The sequence below is a fragment of the Pelodiscus sinensis genome, chromosome 5, assembly GCF_049634645.1.
Source record: "Pelodiscus sinensis isolate JC-2024 chromosome 5, ASM4963464v1, whole genome shotgun sequence".
In the NCBI taxonomy this organism is placed as follows: Eukaryota; Metazoa; Chordata; order Testudines; family Trionychidae; genus Pelodiscus; species Pelodiscus sinensis.
Genome location: NC_134715.1, coordinates 4,036,275 through 4,060,750, shown reverse-complemented (window position 1 = coordinate 4,060,750; position 24,476 = coordinate 4,036,275). Strand labels below are relative to the sequence as shown.

Below are 24,476 nucleotides of genomic sequence, written 5' to 3'. Positions count from 1 at the left end.
TTTTTCGACAGAGTCTAGACCATGGGTTCCCAAACTGGGGGGGGGGTGAGGCAACCCAGCCGGCCCCCCTGGTCAATCTCCCCCCCCTAAGTTTCACTGCTATTTTTGTTTTTCAGCCCTGGTCAGTTCTCCCCCTTTTTTTGGCTCAACAAGTTTTGCTGCTATTGGGGGGGAGGGGCGTGAGGGTTTCTCAAAAATCAAAAAGGGGGTGTGATGCTGAAAAGTTTGGTAACCGCTGGTCTAGACGCTCTCTTTTGAAAAAGCAGTGTGGATGCAGTAGCACTTTTTTTCAACGTAACTGTTGACAAAAGGCGTTATTCCTCGTAGAATGAGGTTTACCGCTGTCGACAAAACTGCTGCGTTCTGTCAACTTACTGTCGACAGAACTTGGTGGTAGTGTAGGTATAGTTTTGTTGACAAAAGTCCACTTTTGTCGACAAAACCCTGTAGTCTAGACACACTCTTAGGGTATGTCTAGACTACAGGCTTCTGTCGACAGAAGTTTTTTCGACAATCTGTCGACAAAACTTCTGTCGACAAAGAGTGTCCAGACTACATCGCTTTATCGACAAAGAGCGTCCAGACTCGCGGACGCTCTTTCGACAGAAGGCACTTCTGGAAGGTCACGGGCAGCCAGACGTCCCTGGAGCTACTGTATGCTCTGCAGAGCCGCGGGCTTAAAGGGACCCCTCCGGACAGCTGTTGCTCTGCTCCTGCTTCTGCCTTGCCCATCTCTGAAAGGGAAAGCAAAGCTCCTGCAGTGTTTGTTTGCTTTGCTTGCCCTGCTGCTGTGGACACCGCAGCAGGTTCTTTGCAGGTTTGCTTTTTGCCTTTGTGCTTTTTGGCCATGGAGCCAGAACTGCCCCTAGGCAGGCGTTGGCCCTGTGCTGTGCTACTGGAAGTTCTGCTGCATGCTCTGGAGAGCATCATGACATTTGGGGCAGAGCTGGAATCAGCTTTGAGCCCCCTGCTCAGGCTGCAGCCCTGCTGCCCTTGCCCCCGAACTTATTCATGGAGAGGCGAGTTTGGACTGGTGGGACCAGCGGCTCTGAAACTTCCGCATGTGGAAGTCCACCTTCCAGGAGCTCTGTGCCTGGCTCGCCCCTGCCCTGCAACGCCAGGACACCCGTTTGAGGGCCGCCACCCCGCTGTAGAAGCGCGTCGCTATTGCTCTCTGGAAGCTGGCCTTGCCCGACAGCTGCCGCTCCGTGGGACGTCCGTTTGGCGTGGGGAAGTCTACTGTTGGGGCCGTCCTGATGGAAGTAAGTCATTCTCGGGGGACAGTCCATGGGGGCGGGGGCAGGTGCATAAGGGGGACGGTCAGGACTGGGCACAGGGAATAGGGACAGGGCGGGAGGATAAGAGGGAAAGGTCGCCCTCCTTGTCAGCAGGCAGTGCCTGTCCTAGGGTCAGAGGATGCTCATGTGGGTCTCAGTAAGGCATGGTGTAGGCTGAAACCCATTCTGCCCCCCCAAACACACTGCATGGCCAAGCAAGCCCCTCTCAGCACTGACGTGCTGTTCCAGCCCCGGGGTCTGAAGCCACCTGGGAGGCCTCCTTTTTCTAGAGATCTGGCTCCTGGGTGCTCCGGGTGCTGTCCCCCTCCTCCTCTTCCTCCTCCTCTTGGAGCTCCGGGTCGTCTGGCAGGAGTTGCTGCTGCACAGGGGTCTCCACGGCAGACTCCACAAGCCTCTCGGGAGGCAGGGGTTCCCCTGCCCCCAGGAGCCTGTCCAGATCCTCGGAGTAGGTGCAGGCGTGTGGCCTTTCCCCGGAGCGGGAGCTGCACTCACAGGCCCTGATGTACCCCTGCCCCAGCTCCTTCACCGTGGCTCTGACCTGCAGTGCTGTGCGGGGGTGGTGGCCTTTCCTGGCCAGGCCATCTGCCATTCTGGCGTAAATGCCCACGTTCCTGTGCCTGGCCTGTAGGGGCTGAAGTGCCGCCGCCTCAGCCCACAGCTCCAAAAGGGCTTTGATCTCGGGGCCAGACCAGGAGGGTGCCCGCCGTTTAGTGCCCCGGGCTTCCTGGGGGGATGTGTCCCTGGAAGGGCCAGACGGGTCTTGGGGGGCTTGTCCCTGGGACATGGCTCTCAGCAGCCTGACCAGGAAGAGCTGCGCGGTCAGGGTCCTGGCTGGAGCTAGCTTGCAGCCAGACTGCTGATTCTGGGTGCCTGTGCCTTTTAAAGGTGGCTGCAGGCAGGAACAGTAGAGTTGCAAGCTGTGGCAGGCGTGTCCACCAGGGGTCCTTCCTGGAGGCTTTTTCTGTCGACATAACTTTCCCCCTGCGTCCACACTGCCCTTCTGTTGACAGAACTCTGTCGACAAAGGCGTTATTCCTCGAGAAATGAGATTTACAGCCGTTGACAAAACTGTTGAGTTCTGTTGACGTTATGTTGACATAACTCGACGGCAGTGTGGACGCAGGTATCGTTTTGTCGACAAAAGTCCTCATTTGTCAACAAAACCCTGGAGTCTAGACACACCCTTAGTGTATTAGGAGATGGACGTCTTGGTTGAGGCAATATGGTCTGGTGATTAGAGCTGAAAGTTTGTCCTGAAAGCACTGACAAACACTGCAGTCAGGAACGGGATTGCAGCTTGTATGGATTTATCTGCATTAGCTTGTGTCGGGTACCAGGGCAGCAGGGGCTTCAGTGCCTAATAGCCACCCAAGTAATTACAGCGGGTTGTGGGTGGGCTTGTAACAGTCGGTGTTACCCGCTGTCATAGCTTCAGTGCGATGGGACTCGTTCTAGTTGAATCAAAGTTAGCGTCGGTACGTCCCTGTGAGCGGCTGTCGTACCCCACGATTGCAGTGCAGCTGTACCATAGGGGCAGAGAGAAATGTTAGAGCTTTCGGAATGGGGGGGCGGGAAGGGAAGATTGGAAAGTTTCCCTGAACACTGCATAAAACTGATGCAGAGAAGAGGGCGGGAAACTGGCCGTTAGCAAAGTTTTCTAAAGAGCGTAGTGTCCAGATCGCGCTCATTCCTACTGCCCAGCAAAATCCGCGGTGGTACCCTGCTGGCAAGAATCTTGTTTCAGTGTGTAAGTCTGGCCAACGTGGGTCCAGTGCTGAGAGACCCGGATCTCACTCCCATTGAAGTAATTGCCAAACTTCCCATTGGCTTCAGTGGTGAAGGATCCTGCCTACGTGAGGGCGGGCTTTATTTCTTAAAGCTTAGCCTTGTGGGACTGCTCCCTCACAGAGGTGGAGAATCGGCTTCTTGCTTAAAATAACCATGCACTTTATAGGGATGTTAGCAAGTAACCGGTTACCTGGTAGACACACACCCTTACTGGACGATGCTTACTGCGTACTGGATAACACCACGGTACCTGGGGGCAGCCCATCACCTGCGGCCTGCTATGGGTGGAAGGCTACTCCAGCCCTACGGAGGTCAGGAGCAGGAGCCGCCCCCCTCCAGACCTGTGCATTGAGCCTTAGGTCCCCCTTGCTCTGCAGCAGCTGGGAGCCCTGCATGCTGGGGGCCGGGAGCAGAAGCCTGCTGCTGAGCCCCCTCCCCTTCCCCCCGTTATGTGGGGTTGCTAGCTCCTGCTGCGTTGGACAAGTAGCGTGGGAGAAAGTGGCTATTCAGTTAACTGGTTAAACTAAGATTGAATCAGTTAGCTGCTTAACCAGTATTTTACATCCCTAGCACGTTACAAAAAACTGGAAAGAGCTGGGGTGACTTCCCTGTGCGAGAACTATACAGCTCCCAGGGGCTGAAGTGATTTTAAGCACCGTTCACAAGTGCTGGGTTCTGATGAATGCACTTTGGGTGGCCTATGCAAAGTACAGAATCAAGAATCCTGATTTGTGATCAAAGTGAAAATGAGGGAAAAATATAGATGCTAGTGTTTTCACAGCTGACTCAGTCAGATCCCAATAAATCAATCTTTTCGTAAGGGCCACCGTTCCTCCCCTGGGGAAACATTTTCCAAGGGTTTCAATCCCAGTCCAAAAATGAGCCAGAGTCCCATTGTGTGCAATGTTGCTGCAGTCCTGTTAGTCCCAGGACATTAGAGGTAAGGTGGGTGAGGTAATATCTTTTATTGGTTCAGCTTCTGTTGGTGAGAGAGACGAGCGTTCACGCTTACACAGAGATCTTTGTCGTGTCTGGGAAACCAATTAAAAATATTACCTCACCCATCTTGTCTCCCTAAGATGCCCAGGTTGCATCTTTAAGTGCCATGTCATGTGGGCATGTTTGAAAATCTCCATTGTCTAGTGTCTAATTAGCAAGGCTTGGTCAAAGCACGGGGGAAATATACTCTGGGGAGCAGTCCTACACAGTAGGGGGATGGACTAGCACAGTGCTTCTCAACCATTTTTTTAAAGTACCCCTTTTTCAAAAAAAATTAAGTACCCCCAGTACCTACAGTTTTCAGACACACAATTTTTTTCTACCATTGCAACACATTTGTTTAAATAGCTTAATCGTAGCCAGGCAGGCGATGAAATCGTGGGGTGTAAAAAGGACAAAAATAATAAAGCGCTGTAAATCTTAAAACACAAATTCAGCTTTCTCCAAATTTCAGCTGTGTTGACGTACCTCCAGACTTCTCTCGAGCACCCCTAAGGGTACTCGTACCGCTGGTTGAGAAACACTGGTCTACAGGATTTCATATGCAGGTCTCTGCTTTCTGCTATGATCTGAAAGATCTGAACATGCGTTTCCTATGCTGATTAGATCCAGTCATACGCTCACAGTAGGACGGCAGTGCAGTAAATCGATCTTGTAATTCAGTTGTGCATATTGATCTCCCATATGTCTCTCATATTTTCAGACATCCATTTTAGTTGTGGATCAGCTCCTTTTGCAGAATATTATAGCTTTATAACCTCAATAGGACTCTTCCTCTTTCGGCAGTTGCTTTCATTTTCCCCTCCCTCCCTTTTAGATACTATTAAAAATTAACCTTTACAAGGACGTATATTCTTACAACTCGAGTGCTGTAATGCAGTACGTTTAATAATCATCCTGGATTGGTGCTTTGAGCGCTTAGTTACTGGCTGGTTTATGCTCTTCATGAATTCACAAGGTGCATGGCAGAACCAGCAGCATTCCTTTGGTGGTCCGAGGTCCACATCTTTCCTTAATGGGATGACCGGCCAATAAAGTTCGATCCAGGTCGTAGGTGTCGTCCGTGTGAGGCATAATCTGGTTCAAACTGAATGTATTTGGTCTGCTGATCGAAACAGGAGTCGGTCCTGTCTCCGCTGCAGAAAACAGGATTTCCTGGAGTGCCCCTGAGTTCCATGACAGCTGCAGGTGAGGTTTCAGACTCTGCCAAGCAGCATTCTAGACTGAAAAGCTTATCTCCTCACCCCGGTAAGAAACTTTTGGTGGCTGGAGCCGCTGGCAGCATGCGTTTTGATAGACCAGTATGCCAGATTGTGTTTTTTAGACTACTTCTGGGGTTCAAGCCATGCCAATCCTGCAATAAGCCCCTGCCAATCGGAGACACCCAGGGTGTTTGTTTAAAGTGCCTAGGGGAGGCTCATCACGCTGCAAAGTCCAGGATTTGTAAAGGTTTTGATTCCAGGACAAAAAGGGAACGAGCCCTAAGGCTGAAGCAGCGCCTTACGGAGGTTGCACTTAAACTGCAGCCTGCCTCAGTGCGATAGGTCCCGGCACTGAACTCCCCCATATGGAGCACGTTAGGAGGAACCGGTCCCTGAACACAGACACTCGCGGCAGTGCTGAGCTCCAGTTCCTAAGTCTAGGAACTGCCCAGCACTGATCCCACATAGATCAGAGACATGCCAAGTAGGGTCGAGCTGCATCACTTGCGAGACCAACCTCTGCAGTCTCGGATAACACGGTGCATCCCAGAGAGAAACCCGCGGCCCCAAGAGCCTGGGAGCCAGCACGCGAGACGTCAGCCCTGCAAAGGGACCAGTGAGTCTGGTGCCTTTGGACTCTCCAATCCAGGTGGTGGAAGAGGTGGATCTGCCATCTGCCCCGGACACCTTTGCAACTTCGTGGGACGCGACAGCACTATTGTCCCTGACTCTGCAACAAGCCCCCGGCACCACCGGGGGTGGTCTCGTCCTGCGGCAAACCGATCCTGCTGCGTCTGCCAGTGTCTCTGGGACGTTGATTACTGGGGCCAGAAAGGAGATGTTGTCCTGACTCCTGGAGCTGCTTGGAATCCAGGTGCCACTCCCGCTCGCGGTGCTGGTTGTATTTGTGGCACGGGTCGAATTTGTGGCACGTTTCCTCTGCCGATCACCATTACGCCGCCGATCTCTGTACTGCTCAAGGTCTCAGCACCGTGCTGATCCCCGTCTGCTTGGGCCTGTTCCCTTGGCTATCCCACACTAACACTGCTGGGGACCTCCAGATCCCACTCCTTGTCCTCAGACTCCAACGTGGACTCTAGCAACTCTCTCTGGAGTCAGCACTGCTTGGCGCACCTCAATGCCAGGGCTGCCCCATTGGCAAGGACCAATGCAATGGCCCTTTGGACCCCTGGGTCATATCACTAGTCCCAGGATACTTTGCCTAAGGGCTTCCAATCTGGGGCTTCTGAGCCAGGGTTCCGATGTACCCAGCCCAAACGTGCAGAAGGGTTTCCACCTGCAGGATTTTCACCTACACAGAGCCCCACTCCTACAGTGGAACAGGACGTCCCAATGGGACCAATAGGCCCAGGATGACTCGGTTCCCCTGGTTGGGTCCTTGTCCTCCTCCCCAGATGAGGCCAGGTCGGGTAAGGAAATTGTATGGAGGGGTGGGTAAAGAACGCTGGGGGAAACAGCCAGAAGTGGCATGATTCCCACCCCCAATCAACCCCCCAGCTTTCCAGGAACCCAACCCCTAACCACCCACCACCAGAACCCCTGCACCATATCTACCTGCACCCATCAGGACCTGCTGTGCAGGGTAGCAGCAATCTGGGCTTGCGAGCTGAGGAGGAGATGGAACTAGGGACCCAGTGGTAAACATTCTGGCCCAAGAAGGTCCTTTCCAAGTGGCACTGCCAGTCATTAAGACTATTCAGAACAAGACAGTGTGACAGACCCTGGTCTCCGTGCCCCTGATGGCCAAAGGGGTAGAATGTCAGTTCTTGTTCCTGCCACGGGTTATGAGTATCTGTTCACCCACCCACAGTCCTGCTCCTCGGTGCTCTGTGGTTAATGAATATGAAAGGCAAGTGGCAAAAAGGACCCACACGTAAGTCCACACTTTAAAAAAAGCAACCGTTTTGGAAGAAAGATCTCGGGCTTGCTAACCCGCAGGCAATTCTGATATCATTTCATGGAACTCCATGCTCAAATGTAAGGAGCTATTCCCATCGGAGTCCAGGGCAGAGTTTGGGACAGTGGTGGAGGAGGACAAGGCAGTAGCATGGCCTCTTTGTAGGCCTCCCTGTACGCTGCAGGCTCAGCAGTGGCATACCTTATTCTCCAGCATAGCCATGAAGAATACCTCACGTCTTCAAGGTTTGAGTCTGCCTCCTATGGTCTTAACAGACCCTTCAACTCCAGACTACACAGCCTAAAGAATTGGAGGGCAATGCCTGGGTCTGGCATACCAGACAGTATACTGGATCCTCAACCCTCTTTCTGGGATCATTTATCCTACTTCATAGTCCCAAGTAATGTCAGACCATTGGGTTCTTTGCGTGGTAGGAGTGGGATGCTCTCTCCAATTCTGCTTCTCCCCCCTTCCTTGTTTTGTTTCAGGGACCCTTTTCATCAGCAACTCCTTATTCAGAAGGAGCAGTGGAGGAGGTTTCTCGAGAGCTACAGGACAGGGGATTCTTTTCTCGTTTCCTAATCCCCAAAGCTGTGTGAGTGTGTCAGACCCATTCTAGACCTGAGAGGACTCAACAAGTTCATAATAAAGTTGACATTCCTCATGGTCTCCCTGAGCACAATTATCCCTTCTCCGTCCGTGGGAGACTGGTATGGTGCCCTCAACATGAAAGATGCAGACTTTCATATAGACATTTGCCTCATGCACAGAATTTTTTTCTGCAGTTCATGGTGAACCACAAACACTATGATGATCCTCCCATTTGGTCTACCAGCTGCCTTCAGAAGCAACCTTCTTCTCCGAGAGATGGTATACCCCTTCTTAGACCACTAGTTGCTCAGGGAGCAGGTGGAATTACAGATCCGGTCTGTCAGATCCACTTTTGAGAGACTAGGCCACCTCCTTAATGTGAACAAGTCTTTATCGCCAACGCAGAAAGTTGAGTTCATCAGAGCTATACTGGACTCAATGCTGGCCTGGGAATTCTTGCCAGAGTCCCAAATTCAAGCAGTGATGAGTATCATCTGAAGCCTCAAGTGATACCTGACCACTACTGCAAGGGGATGCCCGAGTCTCTTGGATCTGTCCACCAATCTAGGGAAAATGACATTTGCATAGGAAAGTGAACTATTACACGTTCACACTGTGTACATAGTTGCTGGAAAATTTTCCCTTAGCAGTTCCCGTTGGGTTGGCTGTAGAGCCACAGTAAGAGGTAAAGGTATGCATCAATGATCCAGCTAGCTACCCTCTTGAATCGGGAGCAGACACCTGACATCTGGAAGATTTTTTTAAAGGCCTGGACAGACTATTTCTACAGGTGCAGAATCCTATTCCCCCCTGGAGCCTAAATCCAGTCGTCATGAAGCTGATGGGTCCCCCCTACCACATTTGAGCCTCTCGTTGTCTGCTCTCTGATGCATCTTTCCATGGAGGTGACATTTTTGGTGGCCATTATGTTGATCAGGAAAGGGGGGAATTGAAGTCATTAACATCAAATGCTCCATACATGGATCAAGTTCACTGTCACTGTCACCCAAAGTTTCTTACCAAAGTAGTTTCCAGTTTTCATGTTGACCAAACAACCTTCTTCCGAAACCCTCATGGTCATAAAGGCGAGGAGAGACTGCATAGGCAAGAAGTTTGAAGAATTTTAGTTATTATTTAGACCGGATTAATCCTTTCAGGGCTTTGACTCCACTGTTCATTGCATTTGCAGACCGAACAAAGAGCTGTCCTGTATCCGCTCAAAGGATTATCCAGTTGTATTCAGCTTGGTCACCAGCTGGCTAATGTGATGTCTCTGAATAGAGCATTGGATGATTCAACTAGGTCCCAAGCAGCCTCTTCATCCTGTCTGGCTCATGACCCCGTATTAAAACGTTTTCAGAGTGGCTGCCTGGTCATCATGTCATAAGTTTATTTTCCACTATGCTTCTAACTGTGCTCAGTTTGTACTAATGGCCTTCTAGTCCCTGCTCAAATATATTCCCAGATCCCTCCAGCTGGGACTCTGTGGTCAGTCGCTTACAGTGGAACGGACTTGTGCAATCACTGGAGGAAGAAACTATTACTCACCTTCCCGTAACTGTTGTTCTTCGAGATGGGTTGTGTATGGCTGTTCTACAACTCACCTTCCTTTCCCCGTCTATTGGGGTGTGTCTTGACTACAGGGTTTTGTCGACAAAAGTGGAGTTTTGTCGACAAAACTATACCTGTGTCCACACTGCCTTTGAATTATGTCGACATAACGTCGACAGAACTCAGTTTTGTCGACGTATGTAAACCTTATTCTACGAGGAATAATGCCTTTTGTTAACAGAGTTCTGTCGACAGAAGGTGTTACTGCATCTACACTGCCCTTTGGTCCACACTGTTATGTCGACAAAGCGGCTTGCTTTGTCGACAGAACTGGATGTAGTCTAGACGCTCTTTGTCGATTGAAGCTTTGTCGACAGTATCTGTCAACAAAACTTCTGTCGACAAAACCCTGTAGTCTAGACATACCCATCGAGTCCTGAAGGAAGGATGGATCATGGAAGGCTTGTGAGTAGCTTTATCCTTTGTCCGTGTGGTGTTCAAGGCAGCACACCCCCTAATGAATGCTCTAACAGCTGTGTATTGGCGTGCGCACACATCTTCTCGGGAATGGACACGACCAGCGCAACGAATAACAGTAGTTATGGAAAGCCTAGTAACTGTTTCTTTCTTAAAGCTTTTAATGATGTAGTAGAGGGGTTTTCTGCCTTTGGCTGTCCCCCTCTGGAAATATGGGACCTCCTACCACTTAACAGTAGGGGACAGACAGAGGGAGTTGCCTCCTTTGAAACTTGTTTAGTCAGAACCTCGGGGTGGAAAACACTTGATCTAATTTCACTTCCTGCATAATGTAGGTTGTGGATTTTCACTCAAGGATCCCTGCGTTGAACTCGTAGCTTTGTGGTTGAACTAGAGTGTATTTTTGATTGAAAGACTCCAAATGATGAAGAACCTATCCCATCCCTTGGTAATCTGCTCCAGTGTTTAACTATCCTCGCTGATATATATGTTCCTCTTCATTCCAGTTTGTGTGAGTGTCCTCTTCCCTTTGTTTTAGTCTGAAGCAATTAATCATGAAATACTTTAATGCTCTATATTATATATTTTTTTGAAATGTCATATTTAATTAATTTTTTCCCCCTGGGTGGATTCTGGTCTCCATCCACTTTTGTGGCATGCCCATCACAGGTCCATGGGTGCTAGGAGCTAGAGGTGGTTGGGTGGATTTGCCCCCAGCACTGCAGGTTTTTGAACGGGCTTTGCTGTGCCTTGCAATGGGACATTGTGAGTCATGTTGCAGGGCAGAAAGCAATTATGTTTTTCTTCTTTTCGGCTGAAAAGGAACTACCAATTGAGCAGCGGTATAGAGCTAGTTTAGTAGAGATCATAAGAGCGGCCTTACTGGCTCAGATCAAAGGTCCATCTAGCCCAGTCTTCCAACAGTGGCCAGTGCCACCAGGTGCCCCAGAGGGAATGAACAGAACAGGGAACCATCAAGTGATCCCTCCCCTGTTGCCCGTTCCCAGCCTCTGAAAAACGGAGGCTTAGGGACACCATTCCTGCCTATCTTGGCTAATAGCCATTGATGGACCTAACCTCCATGAATCTATCCAGCTCTTCTTTGAACCCTGTTAAAGTCCTGCCCTTCATAACATCCTCTGGCAAGGAGTTCCACAGGTTGACTGTGTGTTGTATGAAGAAAAACTACTTTTTGTTTTAAACTCTTCTTTACTGTGTTTTTGACACTGGTCATGATTTTATTAGACCTCTATCATATCCTCTCTTAATTGTCTCTTTTCCAAGCTGAAAAGTCTTAGTCTTATTAATATCTCTTCATATGGCAATTCTGAAAATTGACCATTTATTTCTATTCTTTGTTTCCTGTCTTTTAACCAGTTACCAATCCATGAGAGGACCTTCTGTCTTATCCCATGAAAACCTCCTTTGCTTAAGAGCATTTGGTGAGGGACCCTTGTCAAAGGCTTTCTGGAAATCGAAGTATACTATATCCACTGGATCCCCCTTGTCCACATGCTTGTTAACCCCTCAAAGCACTCTAGTAGATTGATGAGGCATGATCTCCCTTTACAGAAACGATGTTGACTCTTCCCCCACAAATTATGTTAGTCTGTGTTTGACAGTTCTGTTCTTTACTACAGTTTCAACCAATTTGCCGGGTACTGGAGTTAGACTTTCTGGCCTATCGTTGCCAGGATCACCGCTAAAGCCTTTTTAAAAAATGGGCATCACATTAGCTATCCTCCAGTACTTAGCTACAGAATCTGATTTAAAGGATAGGTTACAAAACACAATTAATAGATCTGCAATTTCCCATTTGAGTTCTTTCAGAACCCTTGGGTGAATGTCGTCTGGTCCCAGGGATTTGTGACTGTTTATCTGTTTTCTCCAAAGCCGCCTCAATCTGAGATTGTTCCTCAGATTTGCCAGAGATTGCAGAACTGGTGAGGAATATGCACTTCATTGCTGACAGCATGGTGGGTTGCACTGGTTGGATCTCCCTGGTCTGGCACCCTCAGGACCTGACTAGTACTGAACCAGGAAGTTTGCTAGACCAGGGGAGGTCAGTGCTGGCCCCTCTGCTACCAACTTCCAACCTCCGAGGTCTGCTCCTGGCTACCAAGCTCTGATCCCATAGCCCTCACCCGGCCACTGAGTTCTGACCCCAGTCATCAGCCCTTGGCTCTGGGGCTCGCCTCTCAGATTTCAGCTTGGTTCTCTGGTCTGGCGACATCTGTGGTCCTGCTGCATCATTTTTTTTCCTCCTGGGTGCTCCCACCCCAGAGCACCCACAAGGTCTCTGCCGATGCTGGATCACGGATGTTGTCAGACCAGCGTGTCATGGACTAGAGAGGTTCAGTCTGTACGGACCGTTCTTCTCCGATGGCAGATCCAAGGGAGCCAGGCATGACGAATGCCGGCTTTCTGTTTACCCTCATGACTGTGCTAGCACTAAGTAAGAGCAAACACCAATATTTAAACTTTTCTCGAAGTGCAATAGACGAGGGGTTTCTGCCTTTTCGTATATCTCAGAGGGAGATTTCCCCAAAGGTGTAAGGCTCTTTCAGTTGTATTTGTGGGCCTTAATTCCCTTCAGCATCAGAAGTTAATAGAAATTGTGCTTCTAAATCCCTTAGATACTTTTGAAAATACCTTTGTTGGACAGCAACTCTTAAAAGAGAAACCAGATTCTCTGTTACTTGGGTCATCGCTGCTACCTTTAGGAGTCAGGGATCCTGTTTCTTCCTCCCGCATGTGGCTCAAATGATTCCTATCCTGTCGCTTCATATTTTTCTGGTCACGCATCGAAACCGCTAGGCAGGGTTGGGATTGAGAAGTGTCCAGGGCTCAAGGCGGGCCGAAGCCTGAGTTGGCTTCAAATGTAGCAGTGTTTACAAAGCAAAACAAAGAGCAGAGAGCGGAGACATTTGTGAGCAGTGAGATTAGGGTCCTCCTGACAAAGTAGCTTAAATTCTTTCTGGAAGAATGAGGGAAATTCGTCCCTTCTTTGGAAACGTTGCCTGTTGTATTGAGTCGTATTACCGAGAAAGCAAGAGGAGAGGCCTGATTCGCTCTCATTTACATAGTCGCACGCTGCCAGAGTAGAGTGAAAGGGTGTGAGTTTGAATACGACTGTGACCAATGCTTTACCCTGTTCAGCTGGCGCACACTGGAGACTTAATTATGATACAAGGCTTTAATGGCCATTGGCCGTCCCTAGAGGAGCCCTCTGAACGTGTTCGTTGGGGGAGCTGCACTTCCCTGCGGCAGGCTGCAGTGTGACGGATGAACACCCCCCCCCGCCTTTTAGCACGCGAGGCAACACTTTGGGTCTGCTTTGTGTTGTCTGAGAGAGAAGGAAGAGCTTTGTTACTAGGGTGCTCTAGCGTGTGCATTGGCTCGACAGACACGGACGTGCTGCGGTCTGGTTGCTTTCCTTTGGGACTCGGCGCTTGCAAAAACAAGACTCGGGCTTCGTGGGGAGGGAGCAGGGTTAACGAAATGGTCCTCGGGGACCGTAGGTTGCTTTGCTACCTGTTCCGACCTGGGTTTTGTACCCGTCTGCGTGGGAGCGGCCTAGCTAGAATACGAAGGGCACCAGGACCACAGGCTTGCTAACGTGAGGAATCGAGAAGAATGGGCGATTTTTTAAAAAAATTCTGCGTAGACGCAATGACAGTTTGATGGCTACTCTGCTGCCTACCGGAGGGATACGCAAGGCAAAAACCTCAGCGTGGCTAGAAACAACACACTCTAACACCGGTACGCCAGGATTTATGGGGGAGCAATCCAACCAAACCTGATGTTAGGACAGCTGGCAGGCTGAAATGCAGGCAATTTTCAGAAACCTGCACTACCCAGGAACCGCCATTGATTCTTTATTAGGCCCCATGTCATTCCTGTGATAGTCTCTGACAGCGTGTCCGAGACTGAGTGCTGACGGGTAGGGCCTTGACTTGAACCAGCTCCATTTCCGAGAGAGTTTTTCTTTCTAAAAACCCATGCCTGGTCTGCTCCTTTGATTCCCTGACATCTCTCAACCCCCTGGTAGCCCGTGGGCTGACTTGCTCAGATTTACATCGTTGTTCTCTGTTGGGGGGTCACTTCCTTCGTCTCGGTTAAGATTTGTTCTCCCTTATTTCCGAGAGTTAGTTAAATGGGCCTGATGCGCTTCTCACCTCCGCAAGTACAAACGGGAGTAATTGCATTGAAGTCAGTGCTGCTGTGCCTATGTAAAACCGGGGGGAGGGATAGCTCAGTGGTTTGAGCATTGGCCTGCTTAACCTAGGGTTGTGAGGCCATTTAGGGAATTTGGGGCAAAAATTTGTCAGGGATGGTACTTGGTCCTGCCGTGAAGGCAGGGGACTGGACTCAATGACCTTTCAAGGTCCCTTCCAGTTTTAGGAGATAGGCAATCTCCATTAATTTAATTTATGTATTTTATTGGAAGTGAGCCTCAGTCCCTAAATGTAGGGTTTTAAAATATATCGCTCTATCGGGTTTGTTTGCTAACTCTAGAGACGAGGTGAGCATCGATACCAGAGAGTCCCTAATGTCTTTATTTTGGTGTCCTCACAGGGCAGGTCATACCACAGTTAGGTGCACTAAGTTGCCGCACACTGACTCGCTGTGTCGACCCTGCCACCGGGCAAAACGCTTGCCATTGCCACAGGCTACCTCACCGTGAGAGCAGCCAGCCTCCCAGGCAGAGAAGGCATTAGCATGGAGAGCACACGACGGCTGTGCCGGTGCTGTCAGCAGTACAAATATAATCAAACCGAGCCAGTCCCCTTGCCTTGTTAACGGCCCTCCACCGTCACCTCTGCAGAGAGCCGCGCACGAGAAAACGTCTATGGGAACCAAGGCCCCCGTGGGCAGAGAAGAATATTTTACTGAAGGGCAGCGTGGAGTGTCGGCTGCAAACACCTCCCCAGGCCAGGTTGCAGTCTTGGGTTTTGGAAGAACGTGTTGGCTCGTACTGTTCCCAGCCCTCTGGATGAGTCTGAATGTCAGGGGTACAGATGAAGGGCTGGTGCTGTTTCTTCTGATGCCATGAAGTGCAAAAATCTCCTTTTAGCTTTGCGTGCCAAGTGCCCAGCCTACCTCCAAGTGTGGCGTGGCCGTTGACGCTAACGGATACGCTGCCCACGTACCTAATGCAGCATGTTTGGACCCGTAGTCCTTGTGTGCGCTCACTCGTGCACGTAGACCGGAAACCCTGCATCCGCCACGAATGGCGAAATTCGCAGATATTGGGAGCCACAGCTCCTGTCCCTCGCGGTGAGCTCCCTGCGGCTCCCAAACTCACCACGGTGGACCAGGAGCCGTGGGGAACTCACCGCGAGGGCCAGGAACCCCCCCCCCCGGTCATCCCCAGGCCTGGACAGGAGATCCATGAATATGCAGAACGGCGAAGAGCGAGTGCACCAATCAGGAGGGTCTCCTGCATATCGTAAGTCACTTTGCTGAATCGCCACTAGAGGACAGTAGCGTCCAAGGGAAGTAATGAGGCTTTTCTGCAGAAAAGTCCTTGTTCCTCCTAGACCTGTTGCCTTCAGGCTCCCTCTCCACCTCGGCAGCCGAAGCGTTGCCTTTTCCCCTTGGCAGTGCCTGTCCCCTGAGAGAAGTGGGGTTCAGCTCCGAGTTCTCCCATTCAGCTTTCACGAGGGCAAAACGTCCCGATGCCCTACAGCCTCTCCCCCAGGCGCTCTGGGGGCAGTGCTCGCTTTCCACCCCAGGTCCCATGCGTGGGAACAGGCAGGGAAGACGACGCCCTCAGCACGATCTCGACACGTTCAGCAGCCTGGTGGAAGCGTCGTGCCAGCCACGCCGCCGTTTGCAGGGAACGTTTCCGGCGGCCCGTTCTCTGTTCACAGTCACGAGGCCCGACGGCCCAGCCTTGTGGGCAAATGGGTTGATTTCTGGGCGGGAGGACAATCTGCAGGCCCTCCCTTCCCTGCCCTTTGCCCGTCTGATTTCAGTTGCTTGCCGAAACGGCCTGGGAATTGAGGGCTTGTGAAAGAGACGCTGCAATGCTGCCGTCAGCACGGTGCTGGGCAACCTTCCCTTGGGGGGGGCTGGCCCTGCCTCGCTGCTGCTGGGTGACGTGTGTGTACCTCTCGATGGGGGTTCAAGGAGAGTGAGCGCTTGCTGGCTATGCACCCCAGAGGGCAGGCATTACGGTTCCCACTCTCCGAGGCTATCCAGGAAGGAAGGGGAGCTAAGGGTTAGGATGGTCTTGTGGCACGTGGGAGACCGGCAGGGGCAAATGCTGAGGGAAATGGGGGGGAGGCACTAGCCACATGACCACCCCCCTCATTGACAACTCCCCTCCCTGCCTCTTCCTTCCAGCCCCCTCGTGCAAGCGACGCGACCTGGGGGACCAGCGGGGGTCTGGTGCCGGCAGCTGGAGTCGCTCCCTTCTGCCCTCATCTGTGTTGGCAGGGGAAGCAGAGCGACCTGCCCCAGCCGGCTGTGCTCCCCGGCTCCCGGCCGCACCCCTCTGCTTCCCAGAGCCAGGGAGTGTGGGGGAAGGTCCCGCCCCCTCCCCTGAGCGATGCAGCCGGGAGCCAGAGCTCAGGCCGGGTTGCTCGGCTTTCCCTGCCCATGAGTGTGGGGCACCTGAGCCTGGCTGCGGGCGCCACGCCCCCAAGTTAGTCCCTTGGGCCACCCACCAGCTGCTGGCCCCTTGCCTGTCACGCCCATGGTGCGTGGGGGCACGTACCCCGCCCATCACTTCAGAGACCAGCGTCCACTCCTCTGCTCTGCCACCAGCTTTCTGTGCGAGCCTGGGCCAGTCGCTCGTCTCTCTGGGCCCCATCGGTACAAGGCGGGTGCCACGTTATTGGATGTTCAAGTGAGCAGACAGATCCCTGCTGCGCCCACGGGGGTTGCCCCAAATTTGGTACAAAGGGGGCCATGGGAGGTGTGTCACGAAAGCGTGTGCTCCACTGATTCTGTGGATGCTGCTCGTGCGACGTGTGTATGCGGAGTTATGGCTACGGGCCCTGTGCTTGTACGGTGAACGTTCTCAGTCTGGAAGAGAGCCATGGGCCTGGGCTGCCTGTTGTGAGGAAGGGTTGGTCAGTGACTGGCTGTGTGAATTAGCACTGCTGACGGACAACGGCTCTGAGTGCTCAATACACACCTGAGGGATGCAGACTGGCCAGTGCATAACGGCTGCTGGCATGTGAAACACAGACAGGTCACTTGGCCGTGTGTCCCGCTCCAGCTTGGGAGTCGCCAGGAATGGATATAAAATGCCGTGAGGCGTCTCCATCTTGTCTTCAATCTTGCTACTGATCCCAGAGGCAGCCTTGCGAGGGACAGCGAGCTGGGAAGGATTGCTGACCCGTCCTGACATGGGATGTACACCCGAGACTTTTAAGCTGGCAGTTTGTAACATCTCTGCTAAGAGCCTGCATCCAGAACTGGGAGACTGGTGCATGCAATGTATTCTCCTTCACAACCTTACTCTCCGCCTTTTCTTTCTTTCATTAATAACCCTTGAGATTTTAGATGCTGAAGGACTGGCCCAGCGTGATCTTGTGGGCAAGATCCAAAGTGTAAACTGACCGGGAGCTGTGGCTGGTTCTTTGGGACCAGGAGGATCTGTTTGGGGTAGGTGAGATCGGGTTCTATAACCCCTCACCCGTGTGTAGGCCCGGGGCTGATTGTGGCGCAGGGAGAGCTGGGGTACATGAGGGGTTTTGCTCATGAGGTTTCCTGCTGGCCGGATTGGCAGCTGAAGCCCTGGGTGTGACTGGTGTGTGGCCTGTTTGGGAAAAGTCTAGTTGAGGGCTGTAAGTAGCCCTGGGTTTGAGCAATTCGCCCTGAGCTGATGCCCGCAGCGGTGCCCAGACCCGGCCCGGTCTGTGTCAGCAGTAGGAGCACTGCCCTCCTTTACTGGGCGGTTCTGAAGGGAAATGAAGTGCTCAGTTACCAGGGTGGTAGGGACCATATACGTACCATCGCAAGGAGGGGAAACCGAGGCACAGAACGGGTCTAAATGACCGGGATGTGAACCTCAGTTTCCTGTCACCAATCCTGCAGGGTTACAATATGGTTGATGGGAAGGTTTTGAAAGCTGAAATGCATTTTGTAGCTTGTCTGGCCCTTTCCTTGGCAGGGGAACACAGAGCGTTACTTGAACGGTCAGTTCTTACGGTCAGTTTCTCTCAGGGAAGGCAGCTAACCAGGCCTGCTTGTAAACTCTCCCGTTCTTTAACCGGGGCTGCTATTTTTACAACTCTGCCTGAGCTGCTTCTGAGTTCTGGCCATCTAAGTGGCCTAGCGGGAGGCTGGCAGACTTGGGAAGTCTCCTATCGCCACCCTCCTTTCCCTAGGAGGGTGGGGGAAGTACCGGGATGGGTTCCCTAGGCAGGGGGTGAAATCTCCTCCCTAGAGGTGTTTAAGTCTCGGCTTGACAAAGCCCTGGCTGGGTTGATTTAGTTGCGGTTGGTTCTGCTTTGGGCTGGGGGTTGGACTCAATGACCCCCAGAGGTCTCTTCCAGCTCTAATCTATGATTCTGTCTCCCTCTAATCCATTGCAACTGTGAGGTTAGACGTTACACTCAGAACTGGGCCGGTCTGCCTATGGAAATCCCGCCCAGGCGTGTCCTTGGGAATGCTGTCCCAACCTCCACTACCCGCACGCTGTGCTGCTTGGACTCTTTAAGGCACGATACGTACATTGCTAATGGACCGGACGTTCCCCGGCTCCGGAGGAGGGGAGCAAACGTCTCTCTGGGAACCTCTTGTGGTTGTTTCTGCCTGCAGGGGAGGCGAACGTGTCCATGGTAAATAAAATAAAGCTCACGCCAACTTTACGCTGGGGTCACCGAGCAGGATCCGGCCCTGCCCGGGGAAACCCCAGCTGTTCTCAGGCCCGGATCAAAGGCTGATGTGTGTGTGATAGACGAACAATTCCTTCACCAAGACCGTTAAGGGCAGGCGTTTAATGACTGAGCCTGACGAAAATAGAGAGGAAGGAGGGGAAGTAATAACGGAGGGGTTTTTTTTTGTAATTTTAATGGTGACAATGAAATAAAAGGAAAATAATGCAAAAAGTAACTAAAATATTATTTGTTTGATAAACTGGCCGAGCCCCCTTTGCATAAGCAGAGGACTGAATGTCTTAATTTTGTGGTTTCCATTTTTTTCAATGGAACAATATAGTAGGTTGCTCTATTTAATTCTGTCCCTCGCCGGTAAAGTGCTAGTTCAGAGACGCTTTTTGCCTTTCCTGTTGTAATTGTTGCTGTTTGTATTCCAGCTGCACATGGAGACCCCAGCTGAGAGCAGGACGTCATTGTGCAAGGCGCTGCACAAACATGGTGAGAAATACTCCCCGCAAAAGTATACTCACTCTAAATGGGCAGGGACTAGTTTTTTTGTGATGTGTCAGTACAGTGCCTGGTATAATAAGGCACTGTTGCAAAATAACTGTATAACCCTTATTGTGCAGATGGGGAGGCCCGAGGGCACGCACAGGTTAAGTGACTTGACCAAGGCTTCACAGACAGCCTGAGGCAGAGTGACATGCCAGCTCTCTTGAGTCCTAGTTTAATACCTTAACCACAGAAGTATCCCGTGATATTGATTGTCCTACTGGAAATATTAAACTGGGATGGCGAGTTAGAGGGGAAGGGATTGGCCCATCTTCTGTATTTGAGACTCGCTGAGTTACAGATGTTTTCACCAACACTGCTTTTAAACAGTATGCAGTGTACTTCCAGTTGTTCCTAGTGACAACTGACTGCAGGTGCTTTCTCACTGACTTAAAACGCAAACCAGGTGTGGGTTCTAGTCCCGGTCCTACCAGGGACCTGCTGTGTCATCTGGAGACCCTCCCTGACACTATTGCGTCTTGTTGGGGGATGGCTCGTCTGTGCTTCAGGGCCAATTAGTCGGACCACCTTTAGATTCAGAAAACGTTCAGCTTGGAAGCATGTGGATCTCGCAGGGTTTACTTCAATTGTATGCAGGGCCGACTCTCGGCACCAGCAAAGCAAGCAAGTACTTGGGGCAGCACGTTGCCAGGGGTGGCATTCCGGCCCGCAGGAGGAGCAAGTGGGGAGCCCCGCGGAGGCCGCCCCGAGTTGGGAGCCCCGTGCCTGGCTGCTCGGAGCCTGCGCCTGGTCCCGGGGTGCTGGGAGCTCTGCGTGGGCAGCCCCGAGGTGCGGCACCCGCTGGGGCGCTTCCTGGAGGGCGGCGCGGGGCAGCCGCGGCAGCTGCTGGTGACGCTGAGCCCGGTGGGGCAGCTGACGCTGGGCACTGAGTTCCCTGCCATGCCTGACTGCGGCCGGACGCTCTTCTTCCTGCATGGCATGCCGGGCACTGGGGCGCTGCTATATGGGGACCTGCCCGCCGGCGCACTGGAGCACTTCGCCGCCCTAATGGAGGAGGTAGGCGCTTGCCCCGGGCTGCCCCCTGCTGGCCTGGCTCGCAGTCTAGCAGCCCAGGGACTCCCCAATCAGAGGCTCAGAGATGGGGGAGGTTAAGGGGCTGTAGCCTGGCTGAGCAGAGAGCACGGGGCTGGGGGGGTGGAGGCTTTAAACTCAGGGAGCAGAAATTTCAGGGTCTCCCCCGCTGTGGCCACTGAGCTCTGGACCCTCTCCAGGGACACAGGTCAGAGCGGACGAAATCCACTTGCTAAGGAAAGTATAAAAACCAGAAACATTCAGTTCATATAAATTCTTTTAATTTATGAGCAGTTGGGCGCATCGGAAGACGCTAACGTTTTTCATTAGTGTATAGTTGAACCTAAATTGTTTGTAATTGTGATTTTGTTAAAATTAAATGAGTGCACTAGTAGGAAATTGTTTTATTTCACTGACTACACATTTTCTGTTTTCATTACAAACAAAACAAAACAAAAACCATTGCAAAGTGCAAACGTGGAAAAGCCAACAAAAAAATGGGGGGTGGCCAACTTTTTTTTGCTTGGGGTGGCAAAAAAAACTAGAGCCGGCCCTGATTGTATGCGTCAGGGATGGAGCAGAATAGCTAGGGGCCAGAACTCTTGTACGACTGGCTGGGTTGACCTTGGTAAAATGAAGATCTCATCTAATGATGAGGCATAGTTAATGTAGATGAAATGCTTTGAGATCCTCCAAGGGCGTGCTGCACATGGGCAAATAACATTTGAAATAGCTGTCTGTAAGTCTAAAAGCAACTGGAAAGCCATCAGCTAGTGAGGAGCTGGTGATCATGAGTCCATTTCTGGTCCATGGTAGAGTAAAACATCCATCAGCTGTGGAGCTGTATGCTTGTCTGCCTGCAAAGGAACCCCTCCCATCACCAACCTCCAGCAGGGAACTACTGGCACCCCAGAGGTAACGTCTAATTAGTACAGCGCTAGCATTACCCCAAATATGAACATCCTATTCCCCTTAATTTGCAAAACACGGAGGGGGGTGGGGATTCTAGACGGTGCTGCACACCACGTGTGAACACTCAGCCTTAGCCAGGAGACTGAGTGTTGCATCATTATGGCAAGTGTTATGAGCTCTCTAATTCCTGTTTTACTAATGAGATGAACAAGTGCATCGGTGTTCATTTCCAGTGGCTGCGACCGGGGGAAATATTTGCGTCATCGCACGGTGTGTTTTCTTCTGAGCATTGTATCCTGCCCCATATATCACAAGTCAGCAGGATGTGGCCAGCTATTTGCAAGCTTGGATCTGATCCCTTGGCTAAAGGAGTTTTCTGCCCCCGGGCCCAGCAGGTGGACCCGGGGACCACGTCTCTATGAGCACCAGGGTCGTTATGGCGACGGGCGTTAGAGTGAGGGTCCGTTGTGTTACGATAGCATCTCATCGTGCCAACCACGAGGCAGGTGCTGTAGGAACTTCCAGGGAGAGGCACATCCAGTTTAGGCACCTTAAAGAGGGGGATAAAACAGGGTTTGGCCCCAGGCAGAAAACGGAGATGCCAAGACCAGGCAGTGAGTCGGACAGAAATGTCGCTGAGGGACACTTCCTTAGGTTGTGAGCACCCTTCCCTAGGTCTCCCCACACCGTGGCCAGAGACATGCCGAGCTGGCGTGCTGACCGTAGCGAAGCTGTTCCCTGTGGAAGATGGGTTGGGCACCTCGCCGCCCGCTGCCACCGCACCAACAGCCCCCGTGCAGGCAGGCCTGTTGGCTGCCTCCCTGAAAGACCTCCCTGTGCTCAGGCACAGCGTCCACGAGGCTTCCAGACTGCCCGTGTCCTTGGGAAGCTCTGCGGATGGGCATCCAGAAAGGTCCGGGAGGGTTTTTTCATGACAGGCCTTTTCTCCTTTGTGTGGGGTGCAGGCGAGGAGGACAAGGCCCTAGTGCTTTGGCACGAGGTGAATTGACGGCTACAGGCGGGTGAGGCGGGAGCCTCTCAGACCTCTGTGGGCGCCCTCCTATGCGAAGGGTGCAGGGCAAAGACGAGGACAGGCAGGGATGCAGAAGGGACACGACTGAGGAGGCCAGGCCACTGCAATGTGGCTCTTCACGCCAGCTCGAGTTTCCCAGGACGCCCTCCTCCTCAATCTCTTCCTAGCATTTATAAGCGTGGCCCTTCCCACCGACACGTGGCAGGCCCAATCGCCAACACAGTCATGTAGAGTCGGAGAGACCATTCCGGGGGTCGGCCTACGCTCGAAAACCGGGCTTGCTCCTTGTTTCGTGGCGACGCACACGTGCTCCGTGCTGGCCGCTTGTTTCTTTTCCTGGTCTAGCCCAGAGCCAAATGCTACTCTGCCTTTGAGAAGAAGCTGGCTTTCCGGTGCCAGTAGTCCTCTGATTTTTCAAAAGTCCCCCAGCATGCCCAACGGGGGCAAGATACTTTACTGAGCTTCGCTTCCATTTAAGCACCTAAATACAACGCTCGGCTCTTGGCTCGAAAATCCATCACTCTAGGGAAGCTGGATGCTGAACGGTTTTGCACTTGGCTCTTTGAGAGCGTGTTGGCAGGTGCCCCGTTGCGTGTCCCGAAAGCAAGGAGCTGTGTGATTTCGGATTGGGAGTTTGAAACAAGTGTGAAGGGTGCTTAAAATCCTCAGGCCAACTCCAGCTTAAAGAGCCAAGCAGAGAGCGTCCTGATTTCGACTGACTTTTAAGAGGTGTCTGTTCCAGACCCGTGCTGCTAGCTGCTGCCCGTCATGGCCGATCAGACAATAAAAAACCAGCAGTTCCCGTCTAAAGCCTTGAAATTCTGTGGTCAGCTCTTTGAGGGCGACGGTACCTTGCTGTTTTGGTTGAAAAACGGGTTCTTTTTCATGTGAAATTCCCAAGTGGTGTTTTCATTCTAGGCAGCTGGCGAGTTCGGGAGGTGCCCCCCCAACCGAGGCTGGGTTGGCAGCCCAGCTGGCCAGTGTCTCACACGCTTGGTTTCCAGGAAATGTTTTGACTAAATCAACACGTTCCCGCAGAATGTGTCAATTTCATGGAATCAGCATTTTCGGACGGAAACTGGTTCCCTCAGAAAATCTTTGACAGGCTGGCCCGTCTTGTCCTGATTTGGGAACCCTCACGCATCGGCCCCTCCCTTGCAATTGTCTGTTTTCTTGCCTGTCAGCTAGGGAAATGCTGGTCTGCTTCATTTTGGCCTGCACGCTCTTGCAAAATTATGTGTGATCCTAGATCTGTGATCGTTAATACTGGAGTGGTGCGCTCTCTCCCCAAGAGGTCTTTGATGTAAGGCACCTGTGTTCGCCCAATGGTACTAGACACCCTCCTCCAGTCCCGATTCAGCACTTTGCAGCGTTTCCTCACGACGCGCAAAGCGTTTCCCATGGTTACGAACGCTGATGCAGTGTGTTTACAGCGGGGAGGAATCAAGCCAATTCTGAATGGCTCGGCCGCTGCAGACCCCGCTCGGAATTAGGTATCTGCTCTGTGTGTGCTGTATTCACGTGCATGATAACGTCACGTGTCGGGGAACCCAGATGCAGAACACATCGCAAACGGTAGAGATCTAGAACCCAGGCCTCAGCGGCGTCTGCCGTCTGCCACAGCTGCTGCAGAGATCGAAAGGGAGCCACATGATCGAGTCTCCGACCCATAGCGCTTAGGCAGGGGACAATCCTCCTTGGGCAATGTACAGACAGCTCTGTGTTTTATTTTGTATCATAGCGGCCCCGCCAGACCCCCGACCCAAGATCAGGTCCCCAGTGTGCGAGGCCAGGGGTTTTCAAACCGGTTTTCGCCTGACCCAGTTGAAGAAAATGGTTGATCCTGAGACCCAGTGGCACTGGACATCCCCCCCCATACCCCCTTATCAGCACAGTGTGATCTGTAGTGCATGTCAAGCTGGTTTAGGGTGGTGTAGACTGGAACAGGAGGTAGCGGTATTGGTCTGCCTGGGATCTCCATGTTGCAGATGGATCCAGCCTTCAATGGAAAAATTTCAGAACTGTAAAGAAGATTTAAAAAACAGGGCACAACATTCATTCTCTCACTCCCGCTGCCCTGCCAAACCTTGACATGTTCAGCAGGGAGTCTCTGCTCTGTGTGTTACGGCAGCTCCTATGGCTGGAGTCTCGGGTAACGTGGGACCCTCTGGTTTAGTGGCGCAGGAATCCTATGGACATACACTCTTTCCATTTCCTGCACACTGATGTTAACTCTTTCTGTTGAAGTAGCAGCCAAGAGACCCAACTCACAGACCTAGGGCCCCT

The 24,476-nt window shown here is 51.9% G+C and overlaps 1 protein-coding gene across 3 annotated transcripts in view; it reads left to right on the top strand.

The window, feature by feature from the left end:
• CENPC (centromere protein C) overlaps positions 1-24,476 on the top strand; it is a 130,327-nt gene that overhangs the window by 49,042 nt on the left and 56,809 nt on the right. For 2 of the 3 annotated variants that reach the window (XM_075929260.1, XM_075929259.1), the window contains exons 19-20: positions 19,099-19,159; positions 19,811-20,341. In XM_075929260.1, coding sequence (XP_075785375.1) covers positions 19,099-19,159; positions 19,811-20,326 — 577 coding nt within the window. In that variant the 3' untranslated portion in view covers positions 20,327-20,341. Of the gene's footprint in view, positions 1-19,098; positions 19,160-19,810; positions 20,342-24,476 lie in introns of those variants that run through there. The other variant, XM_075929261.1, reaches the window with a different exon arrangement.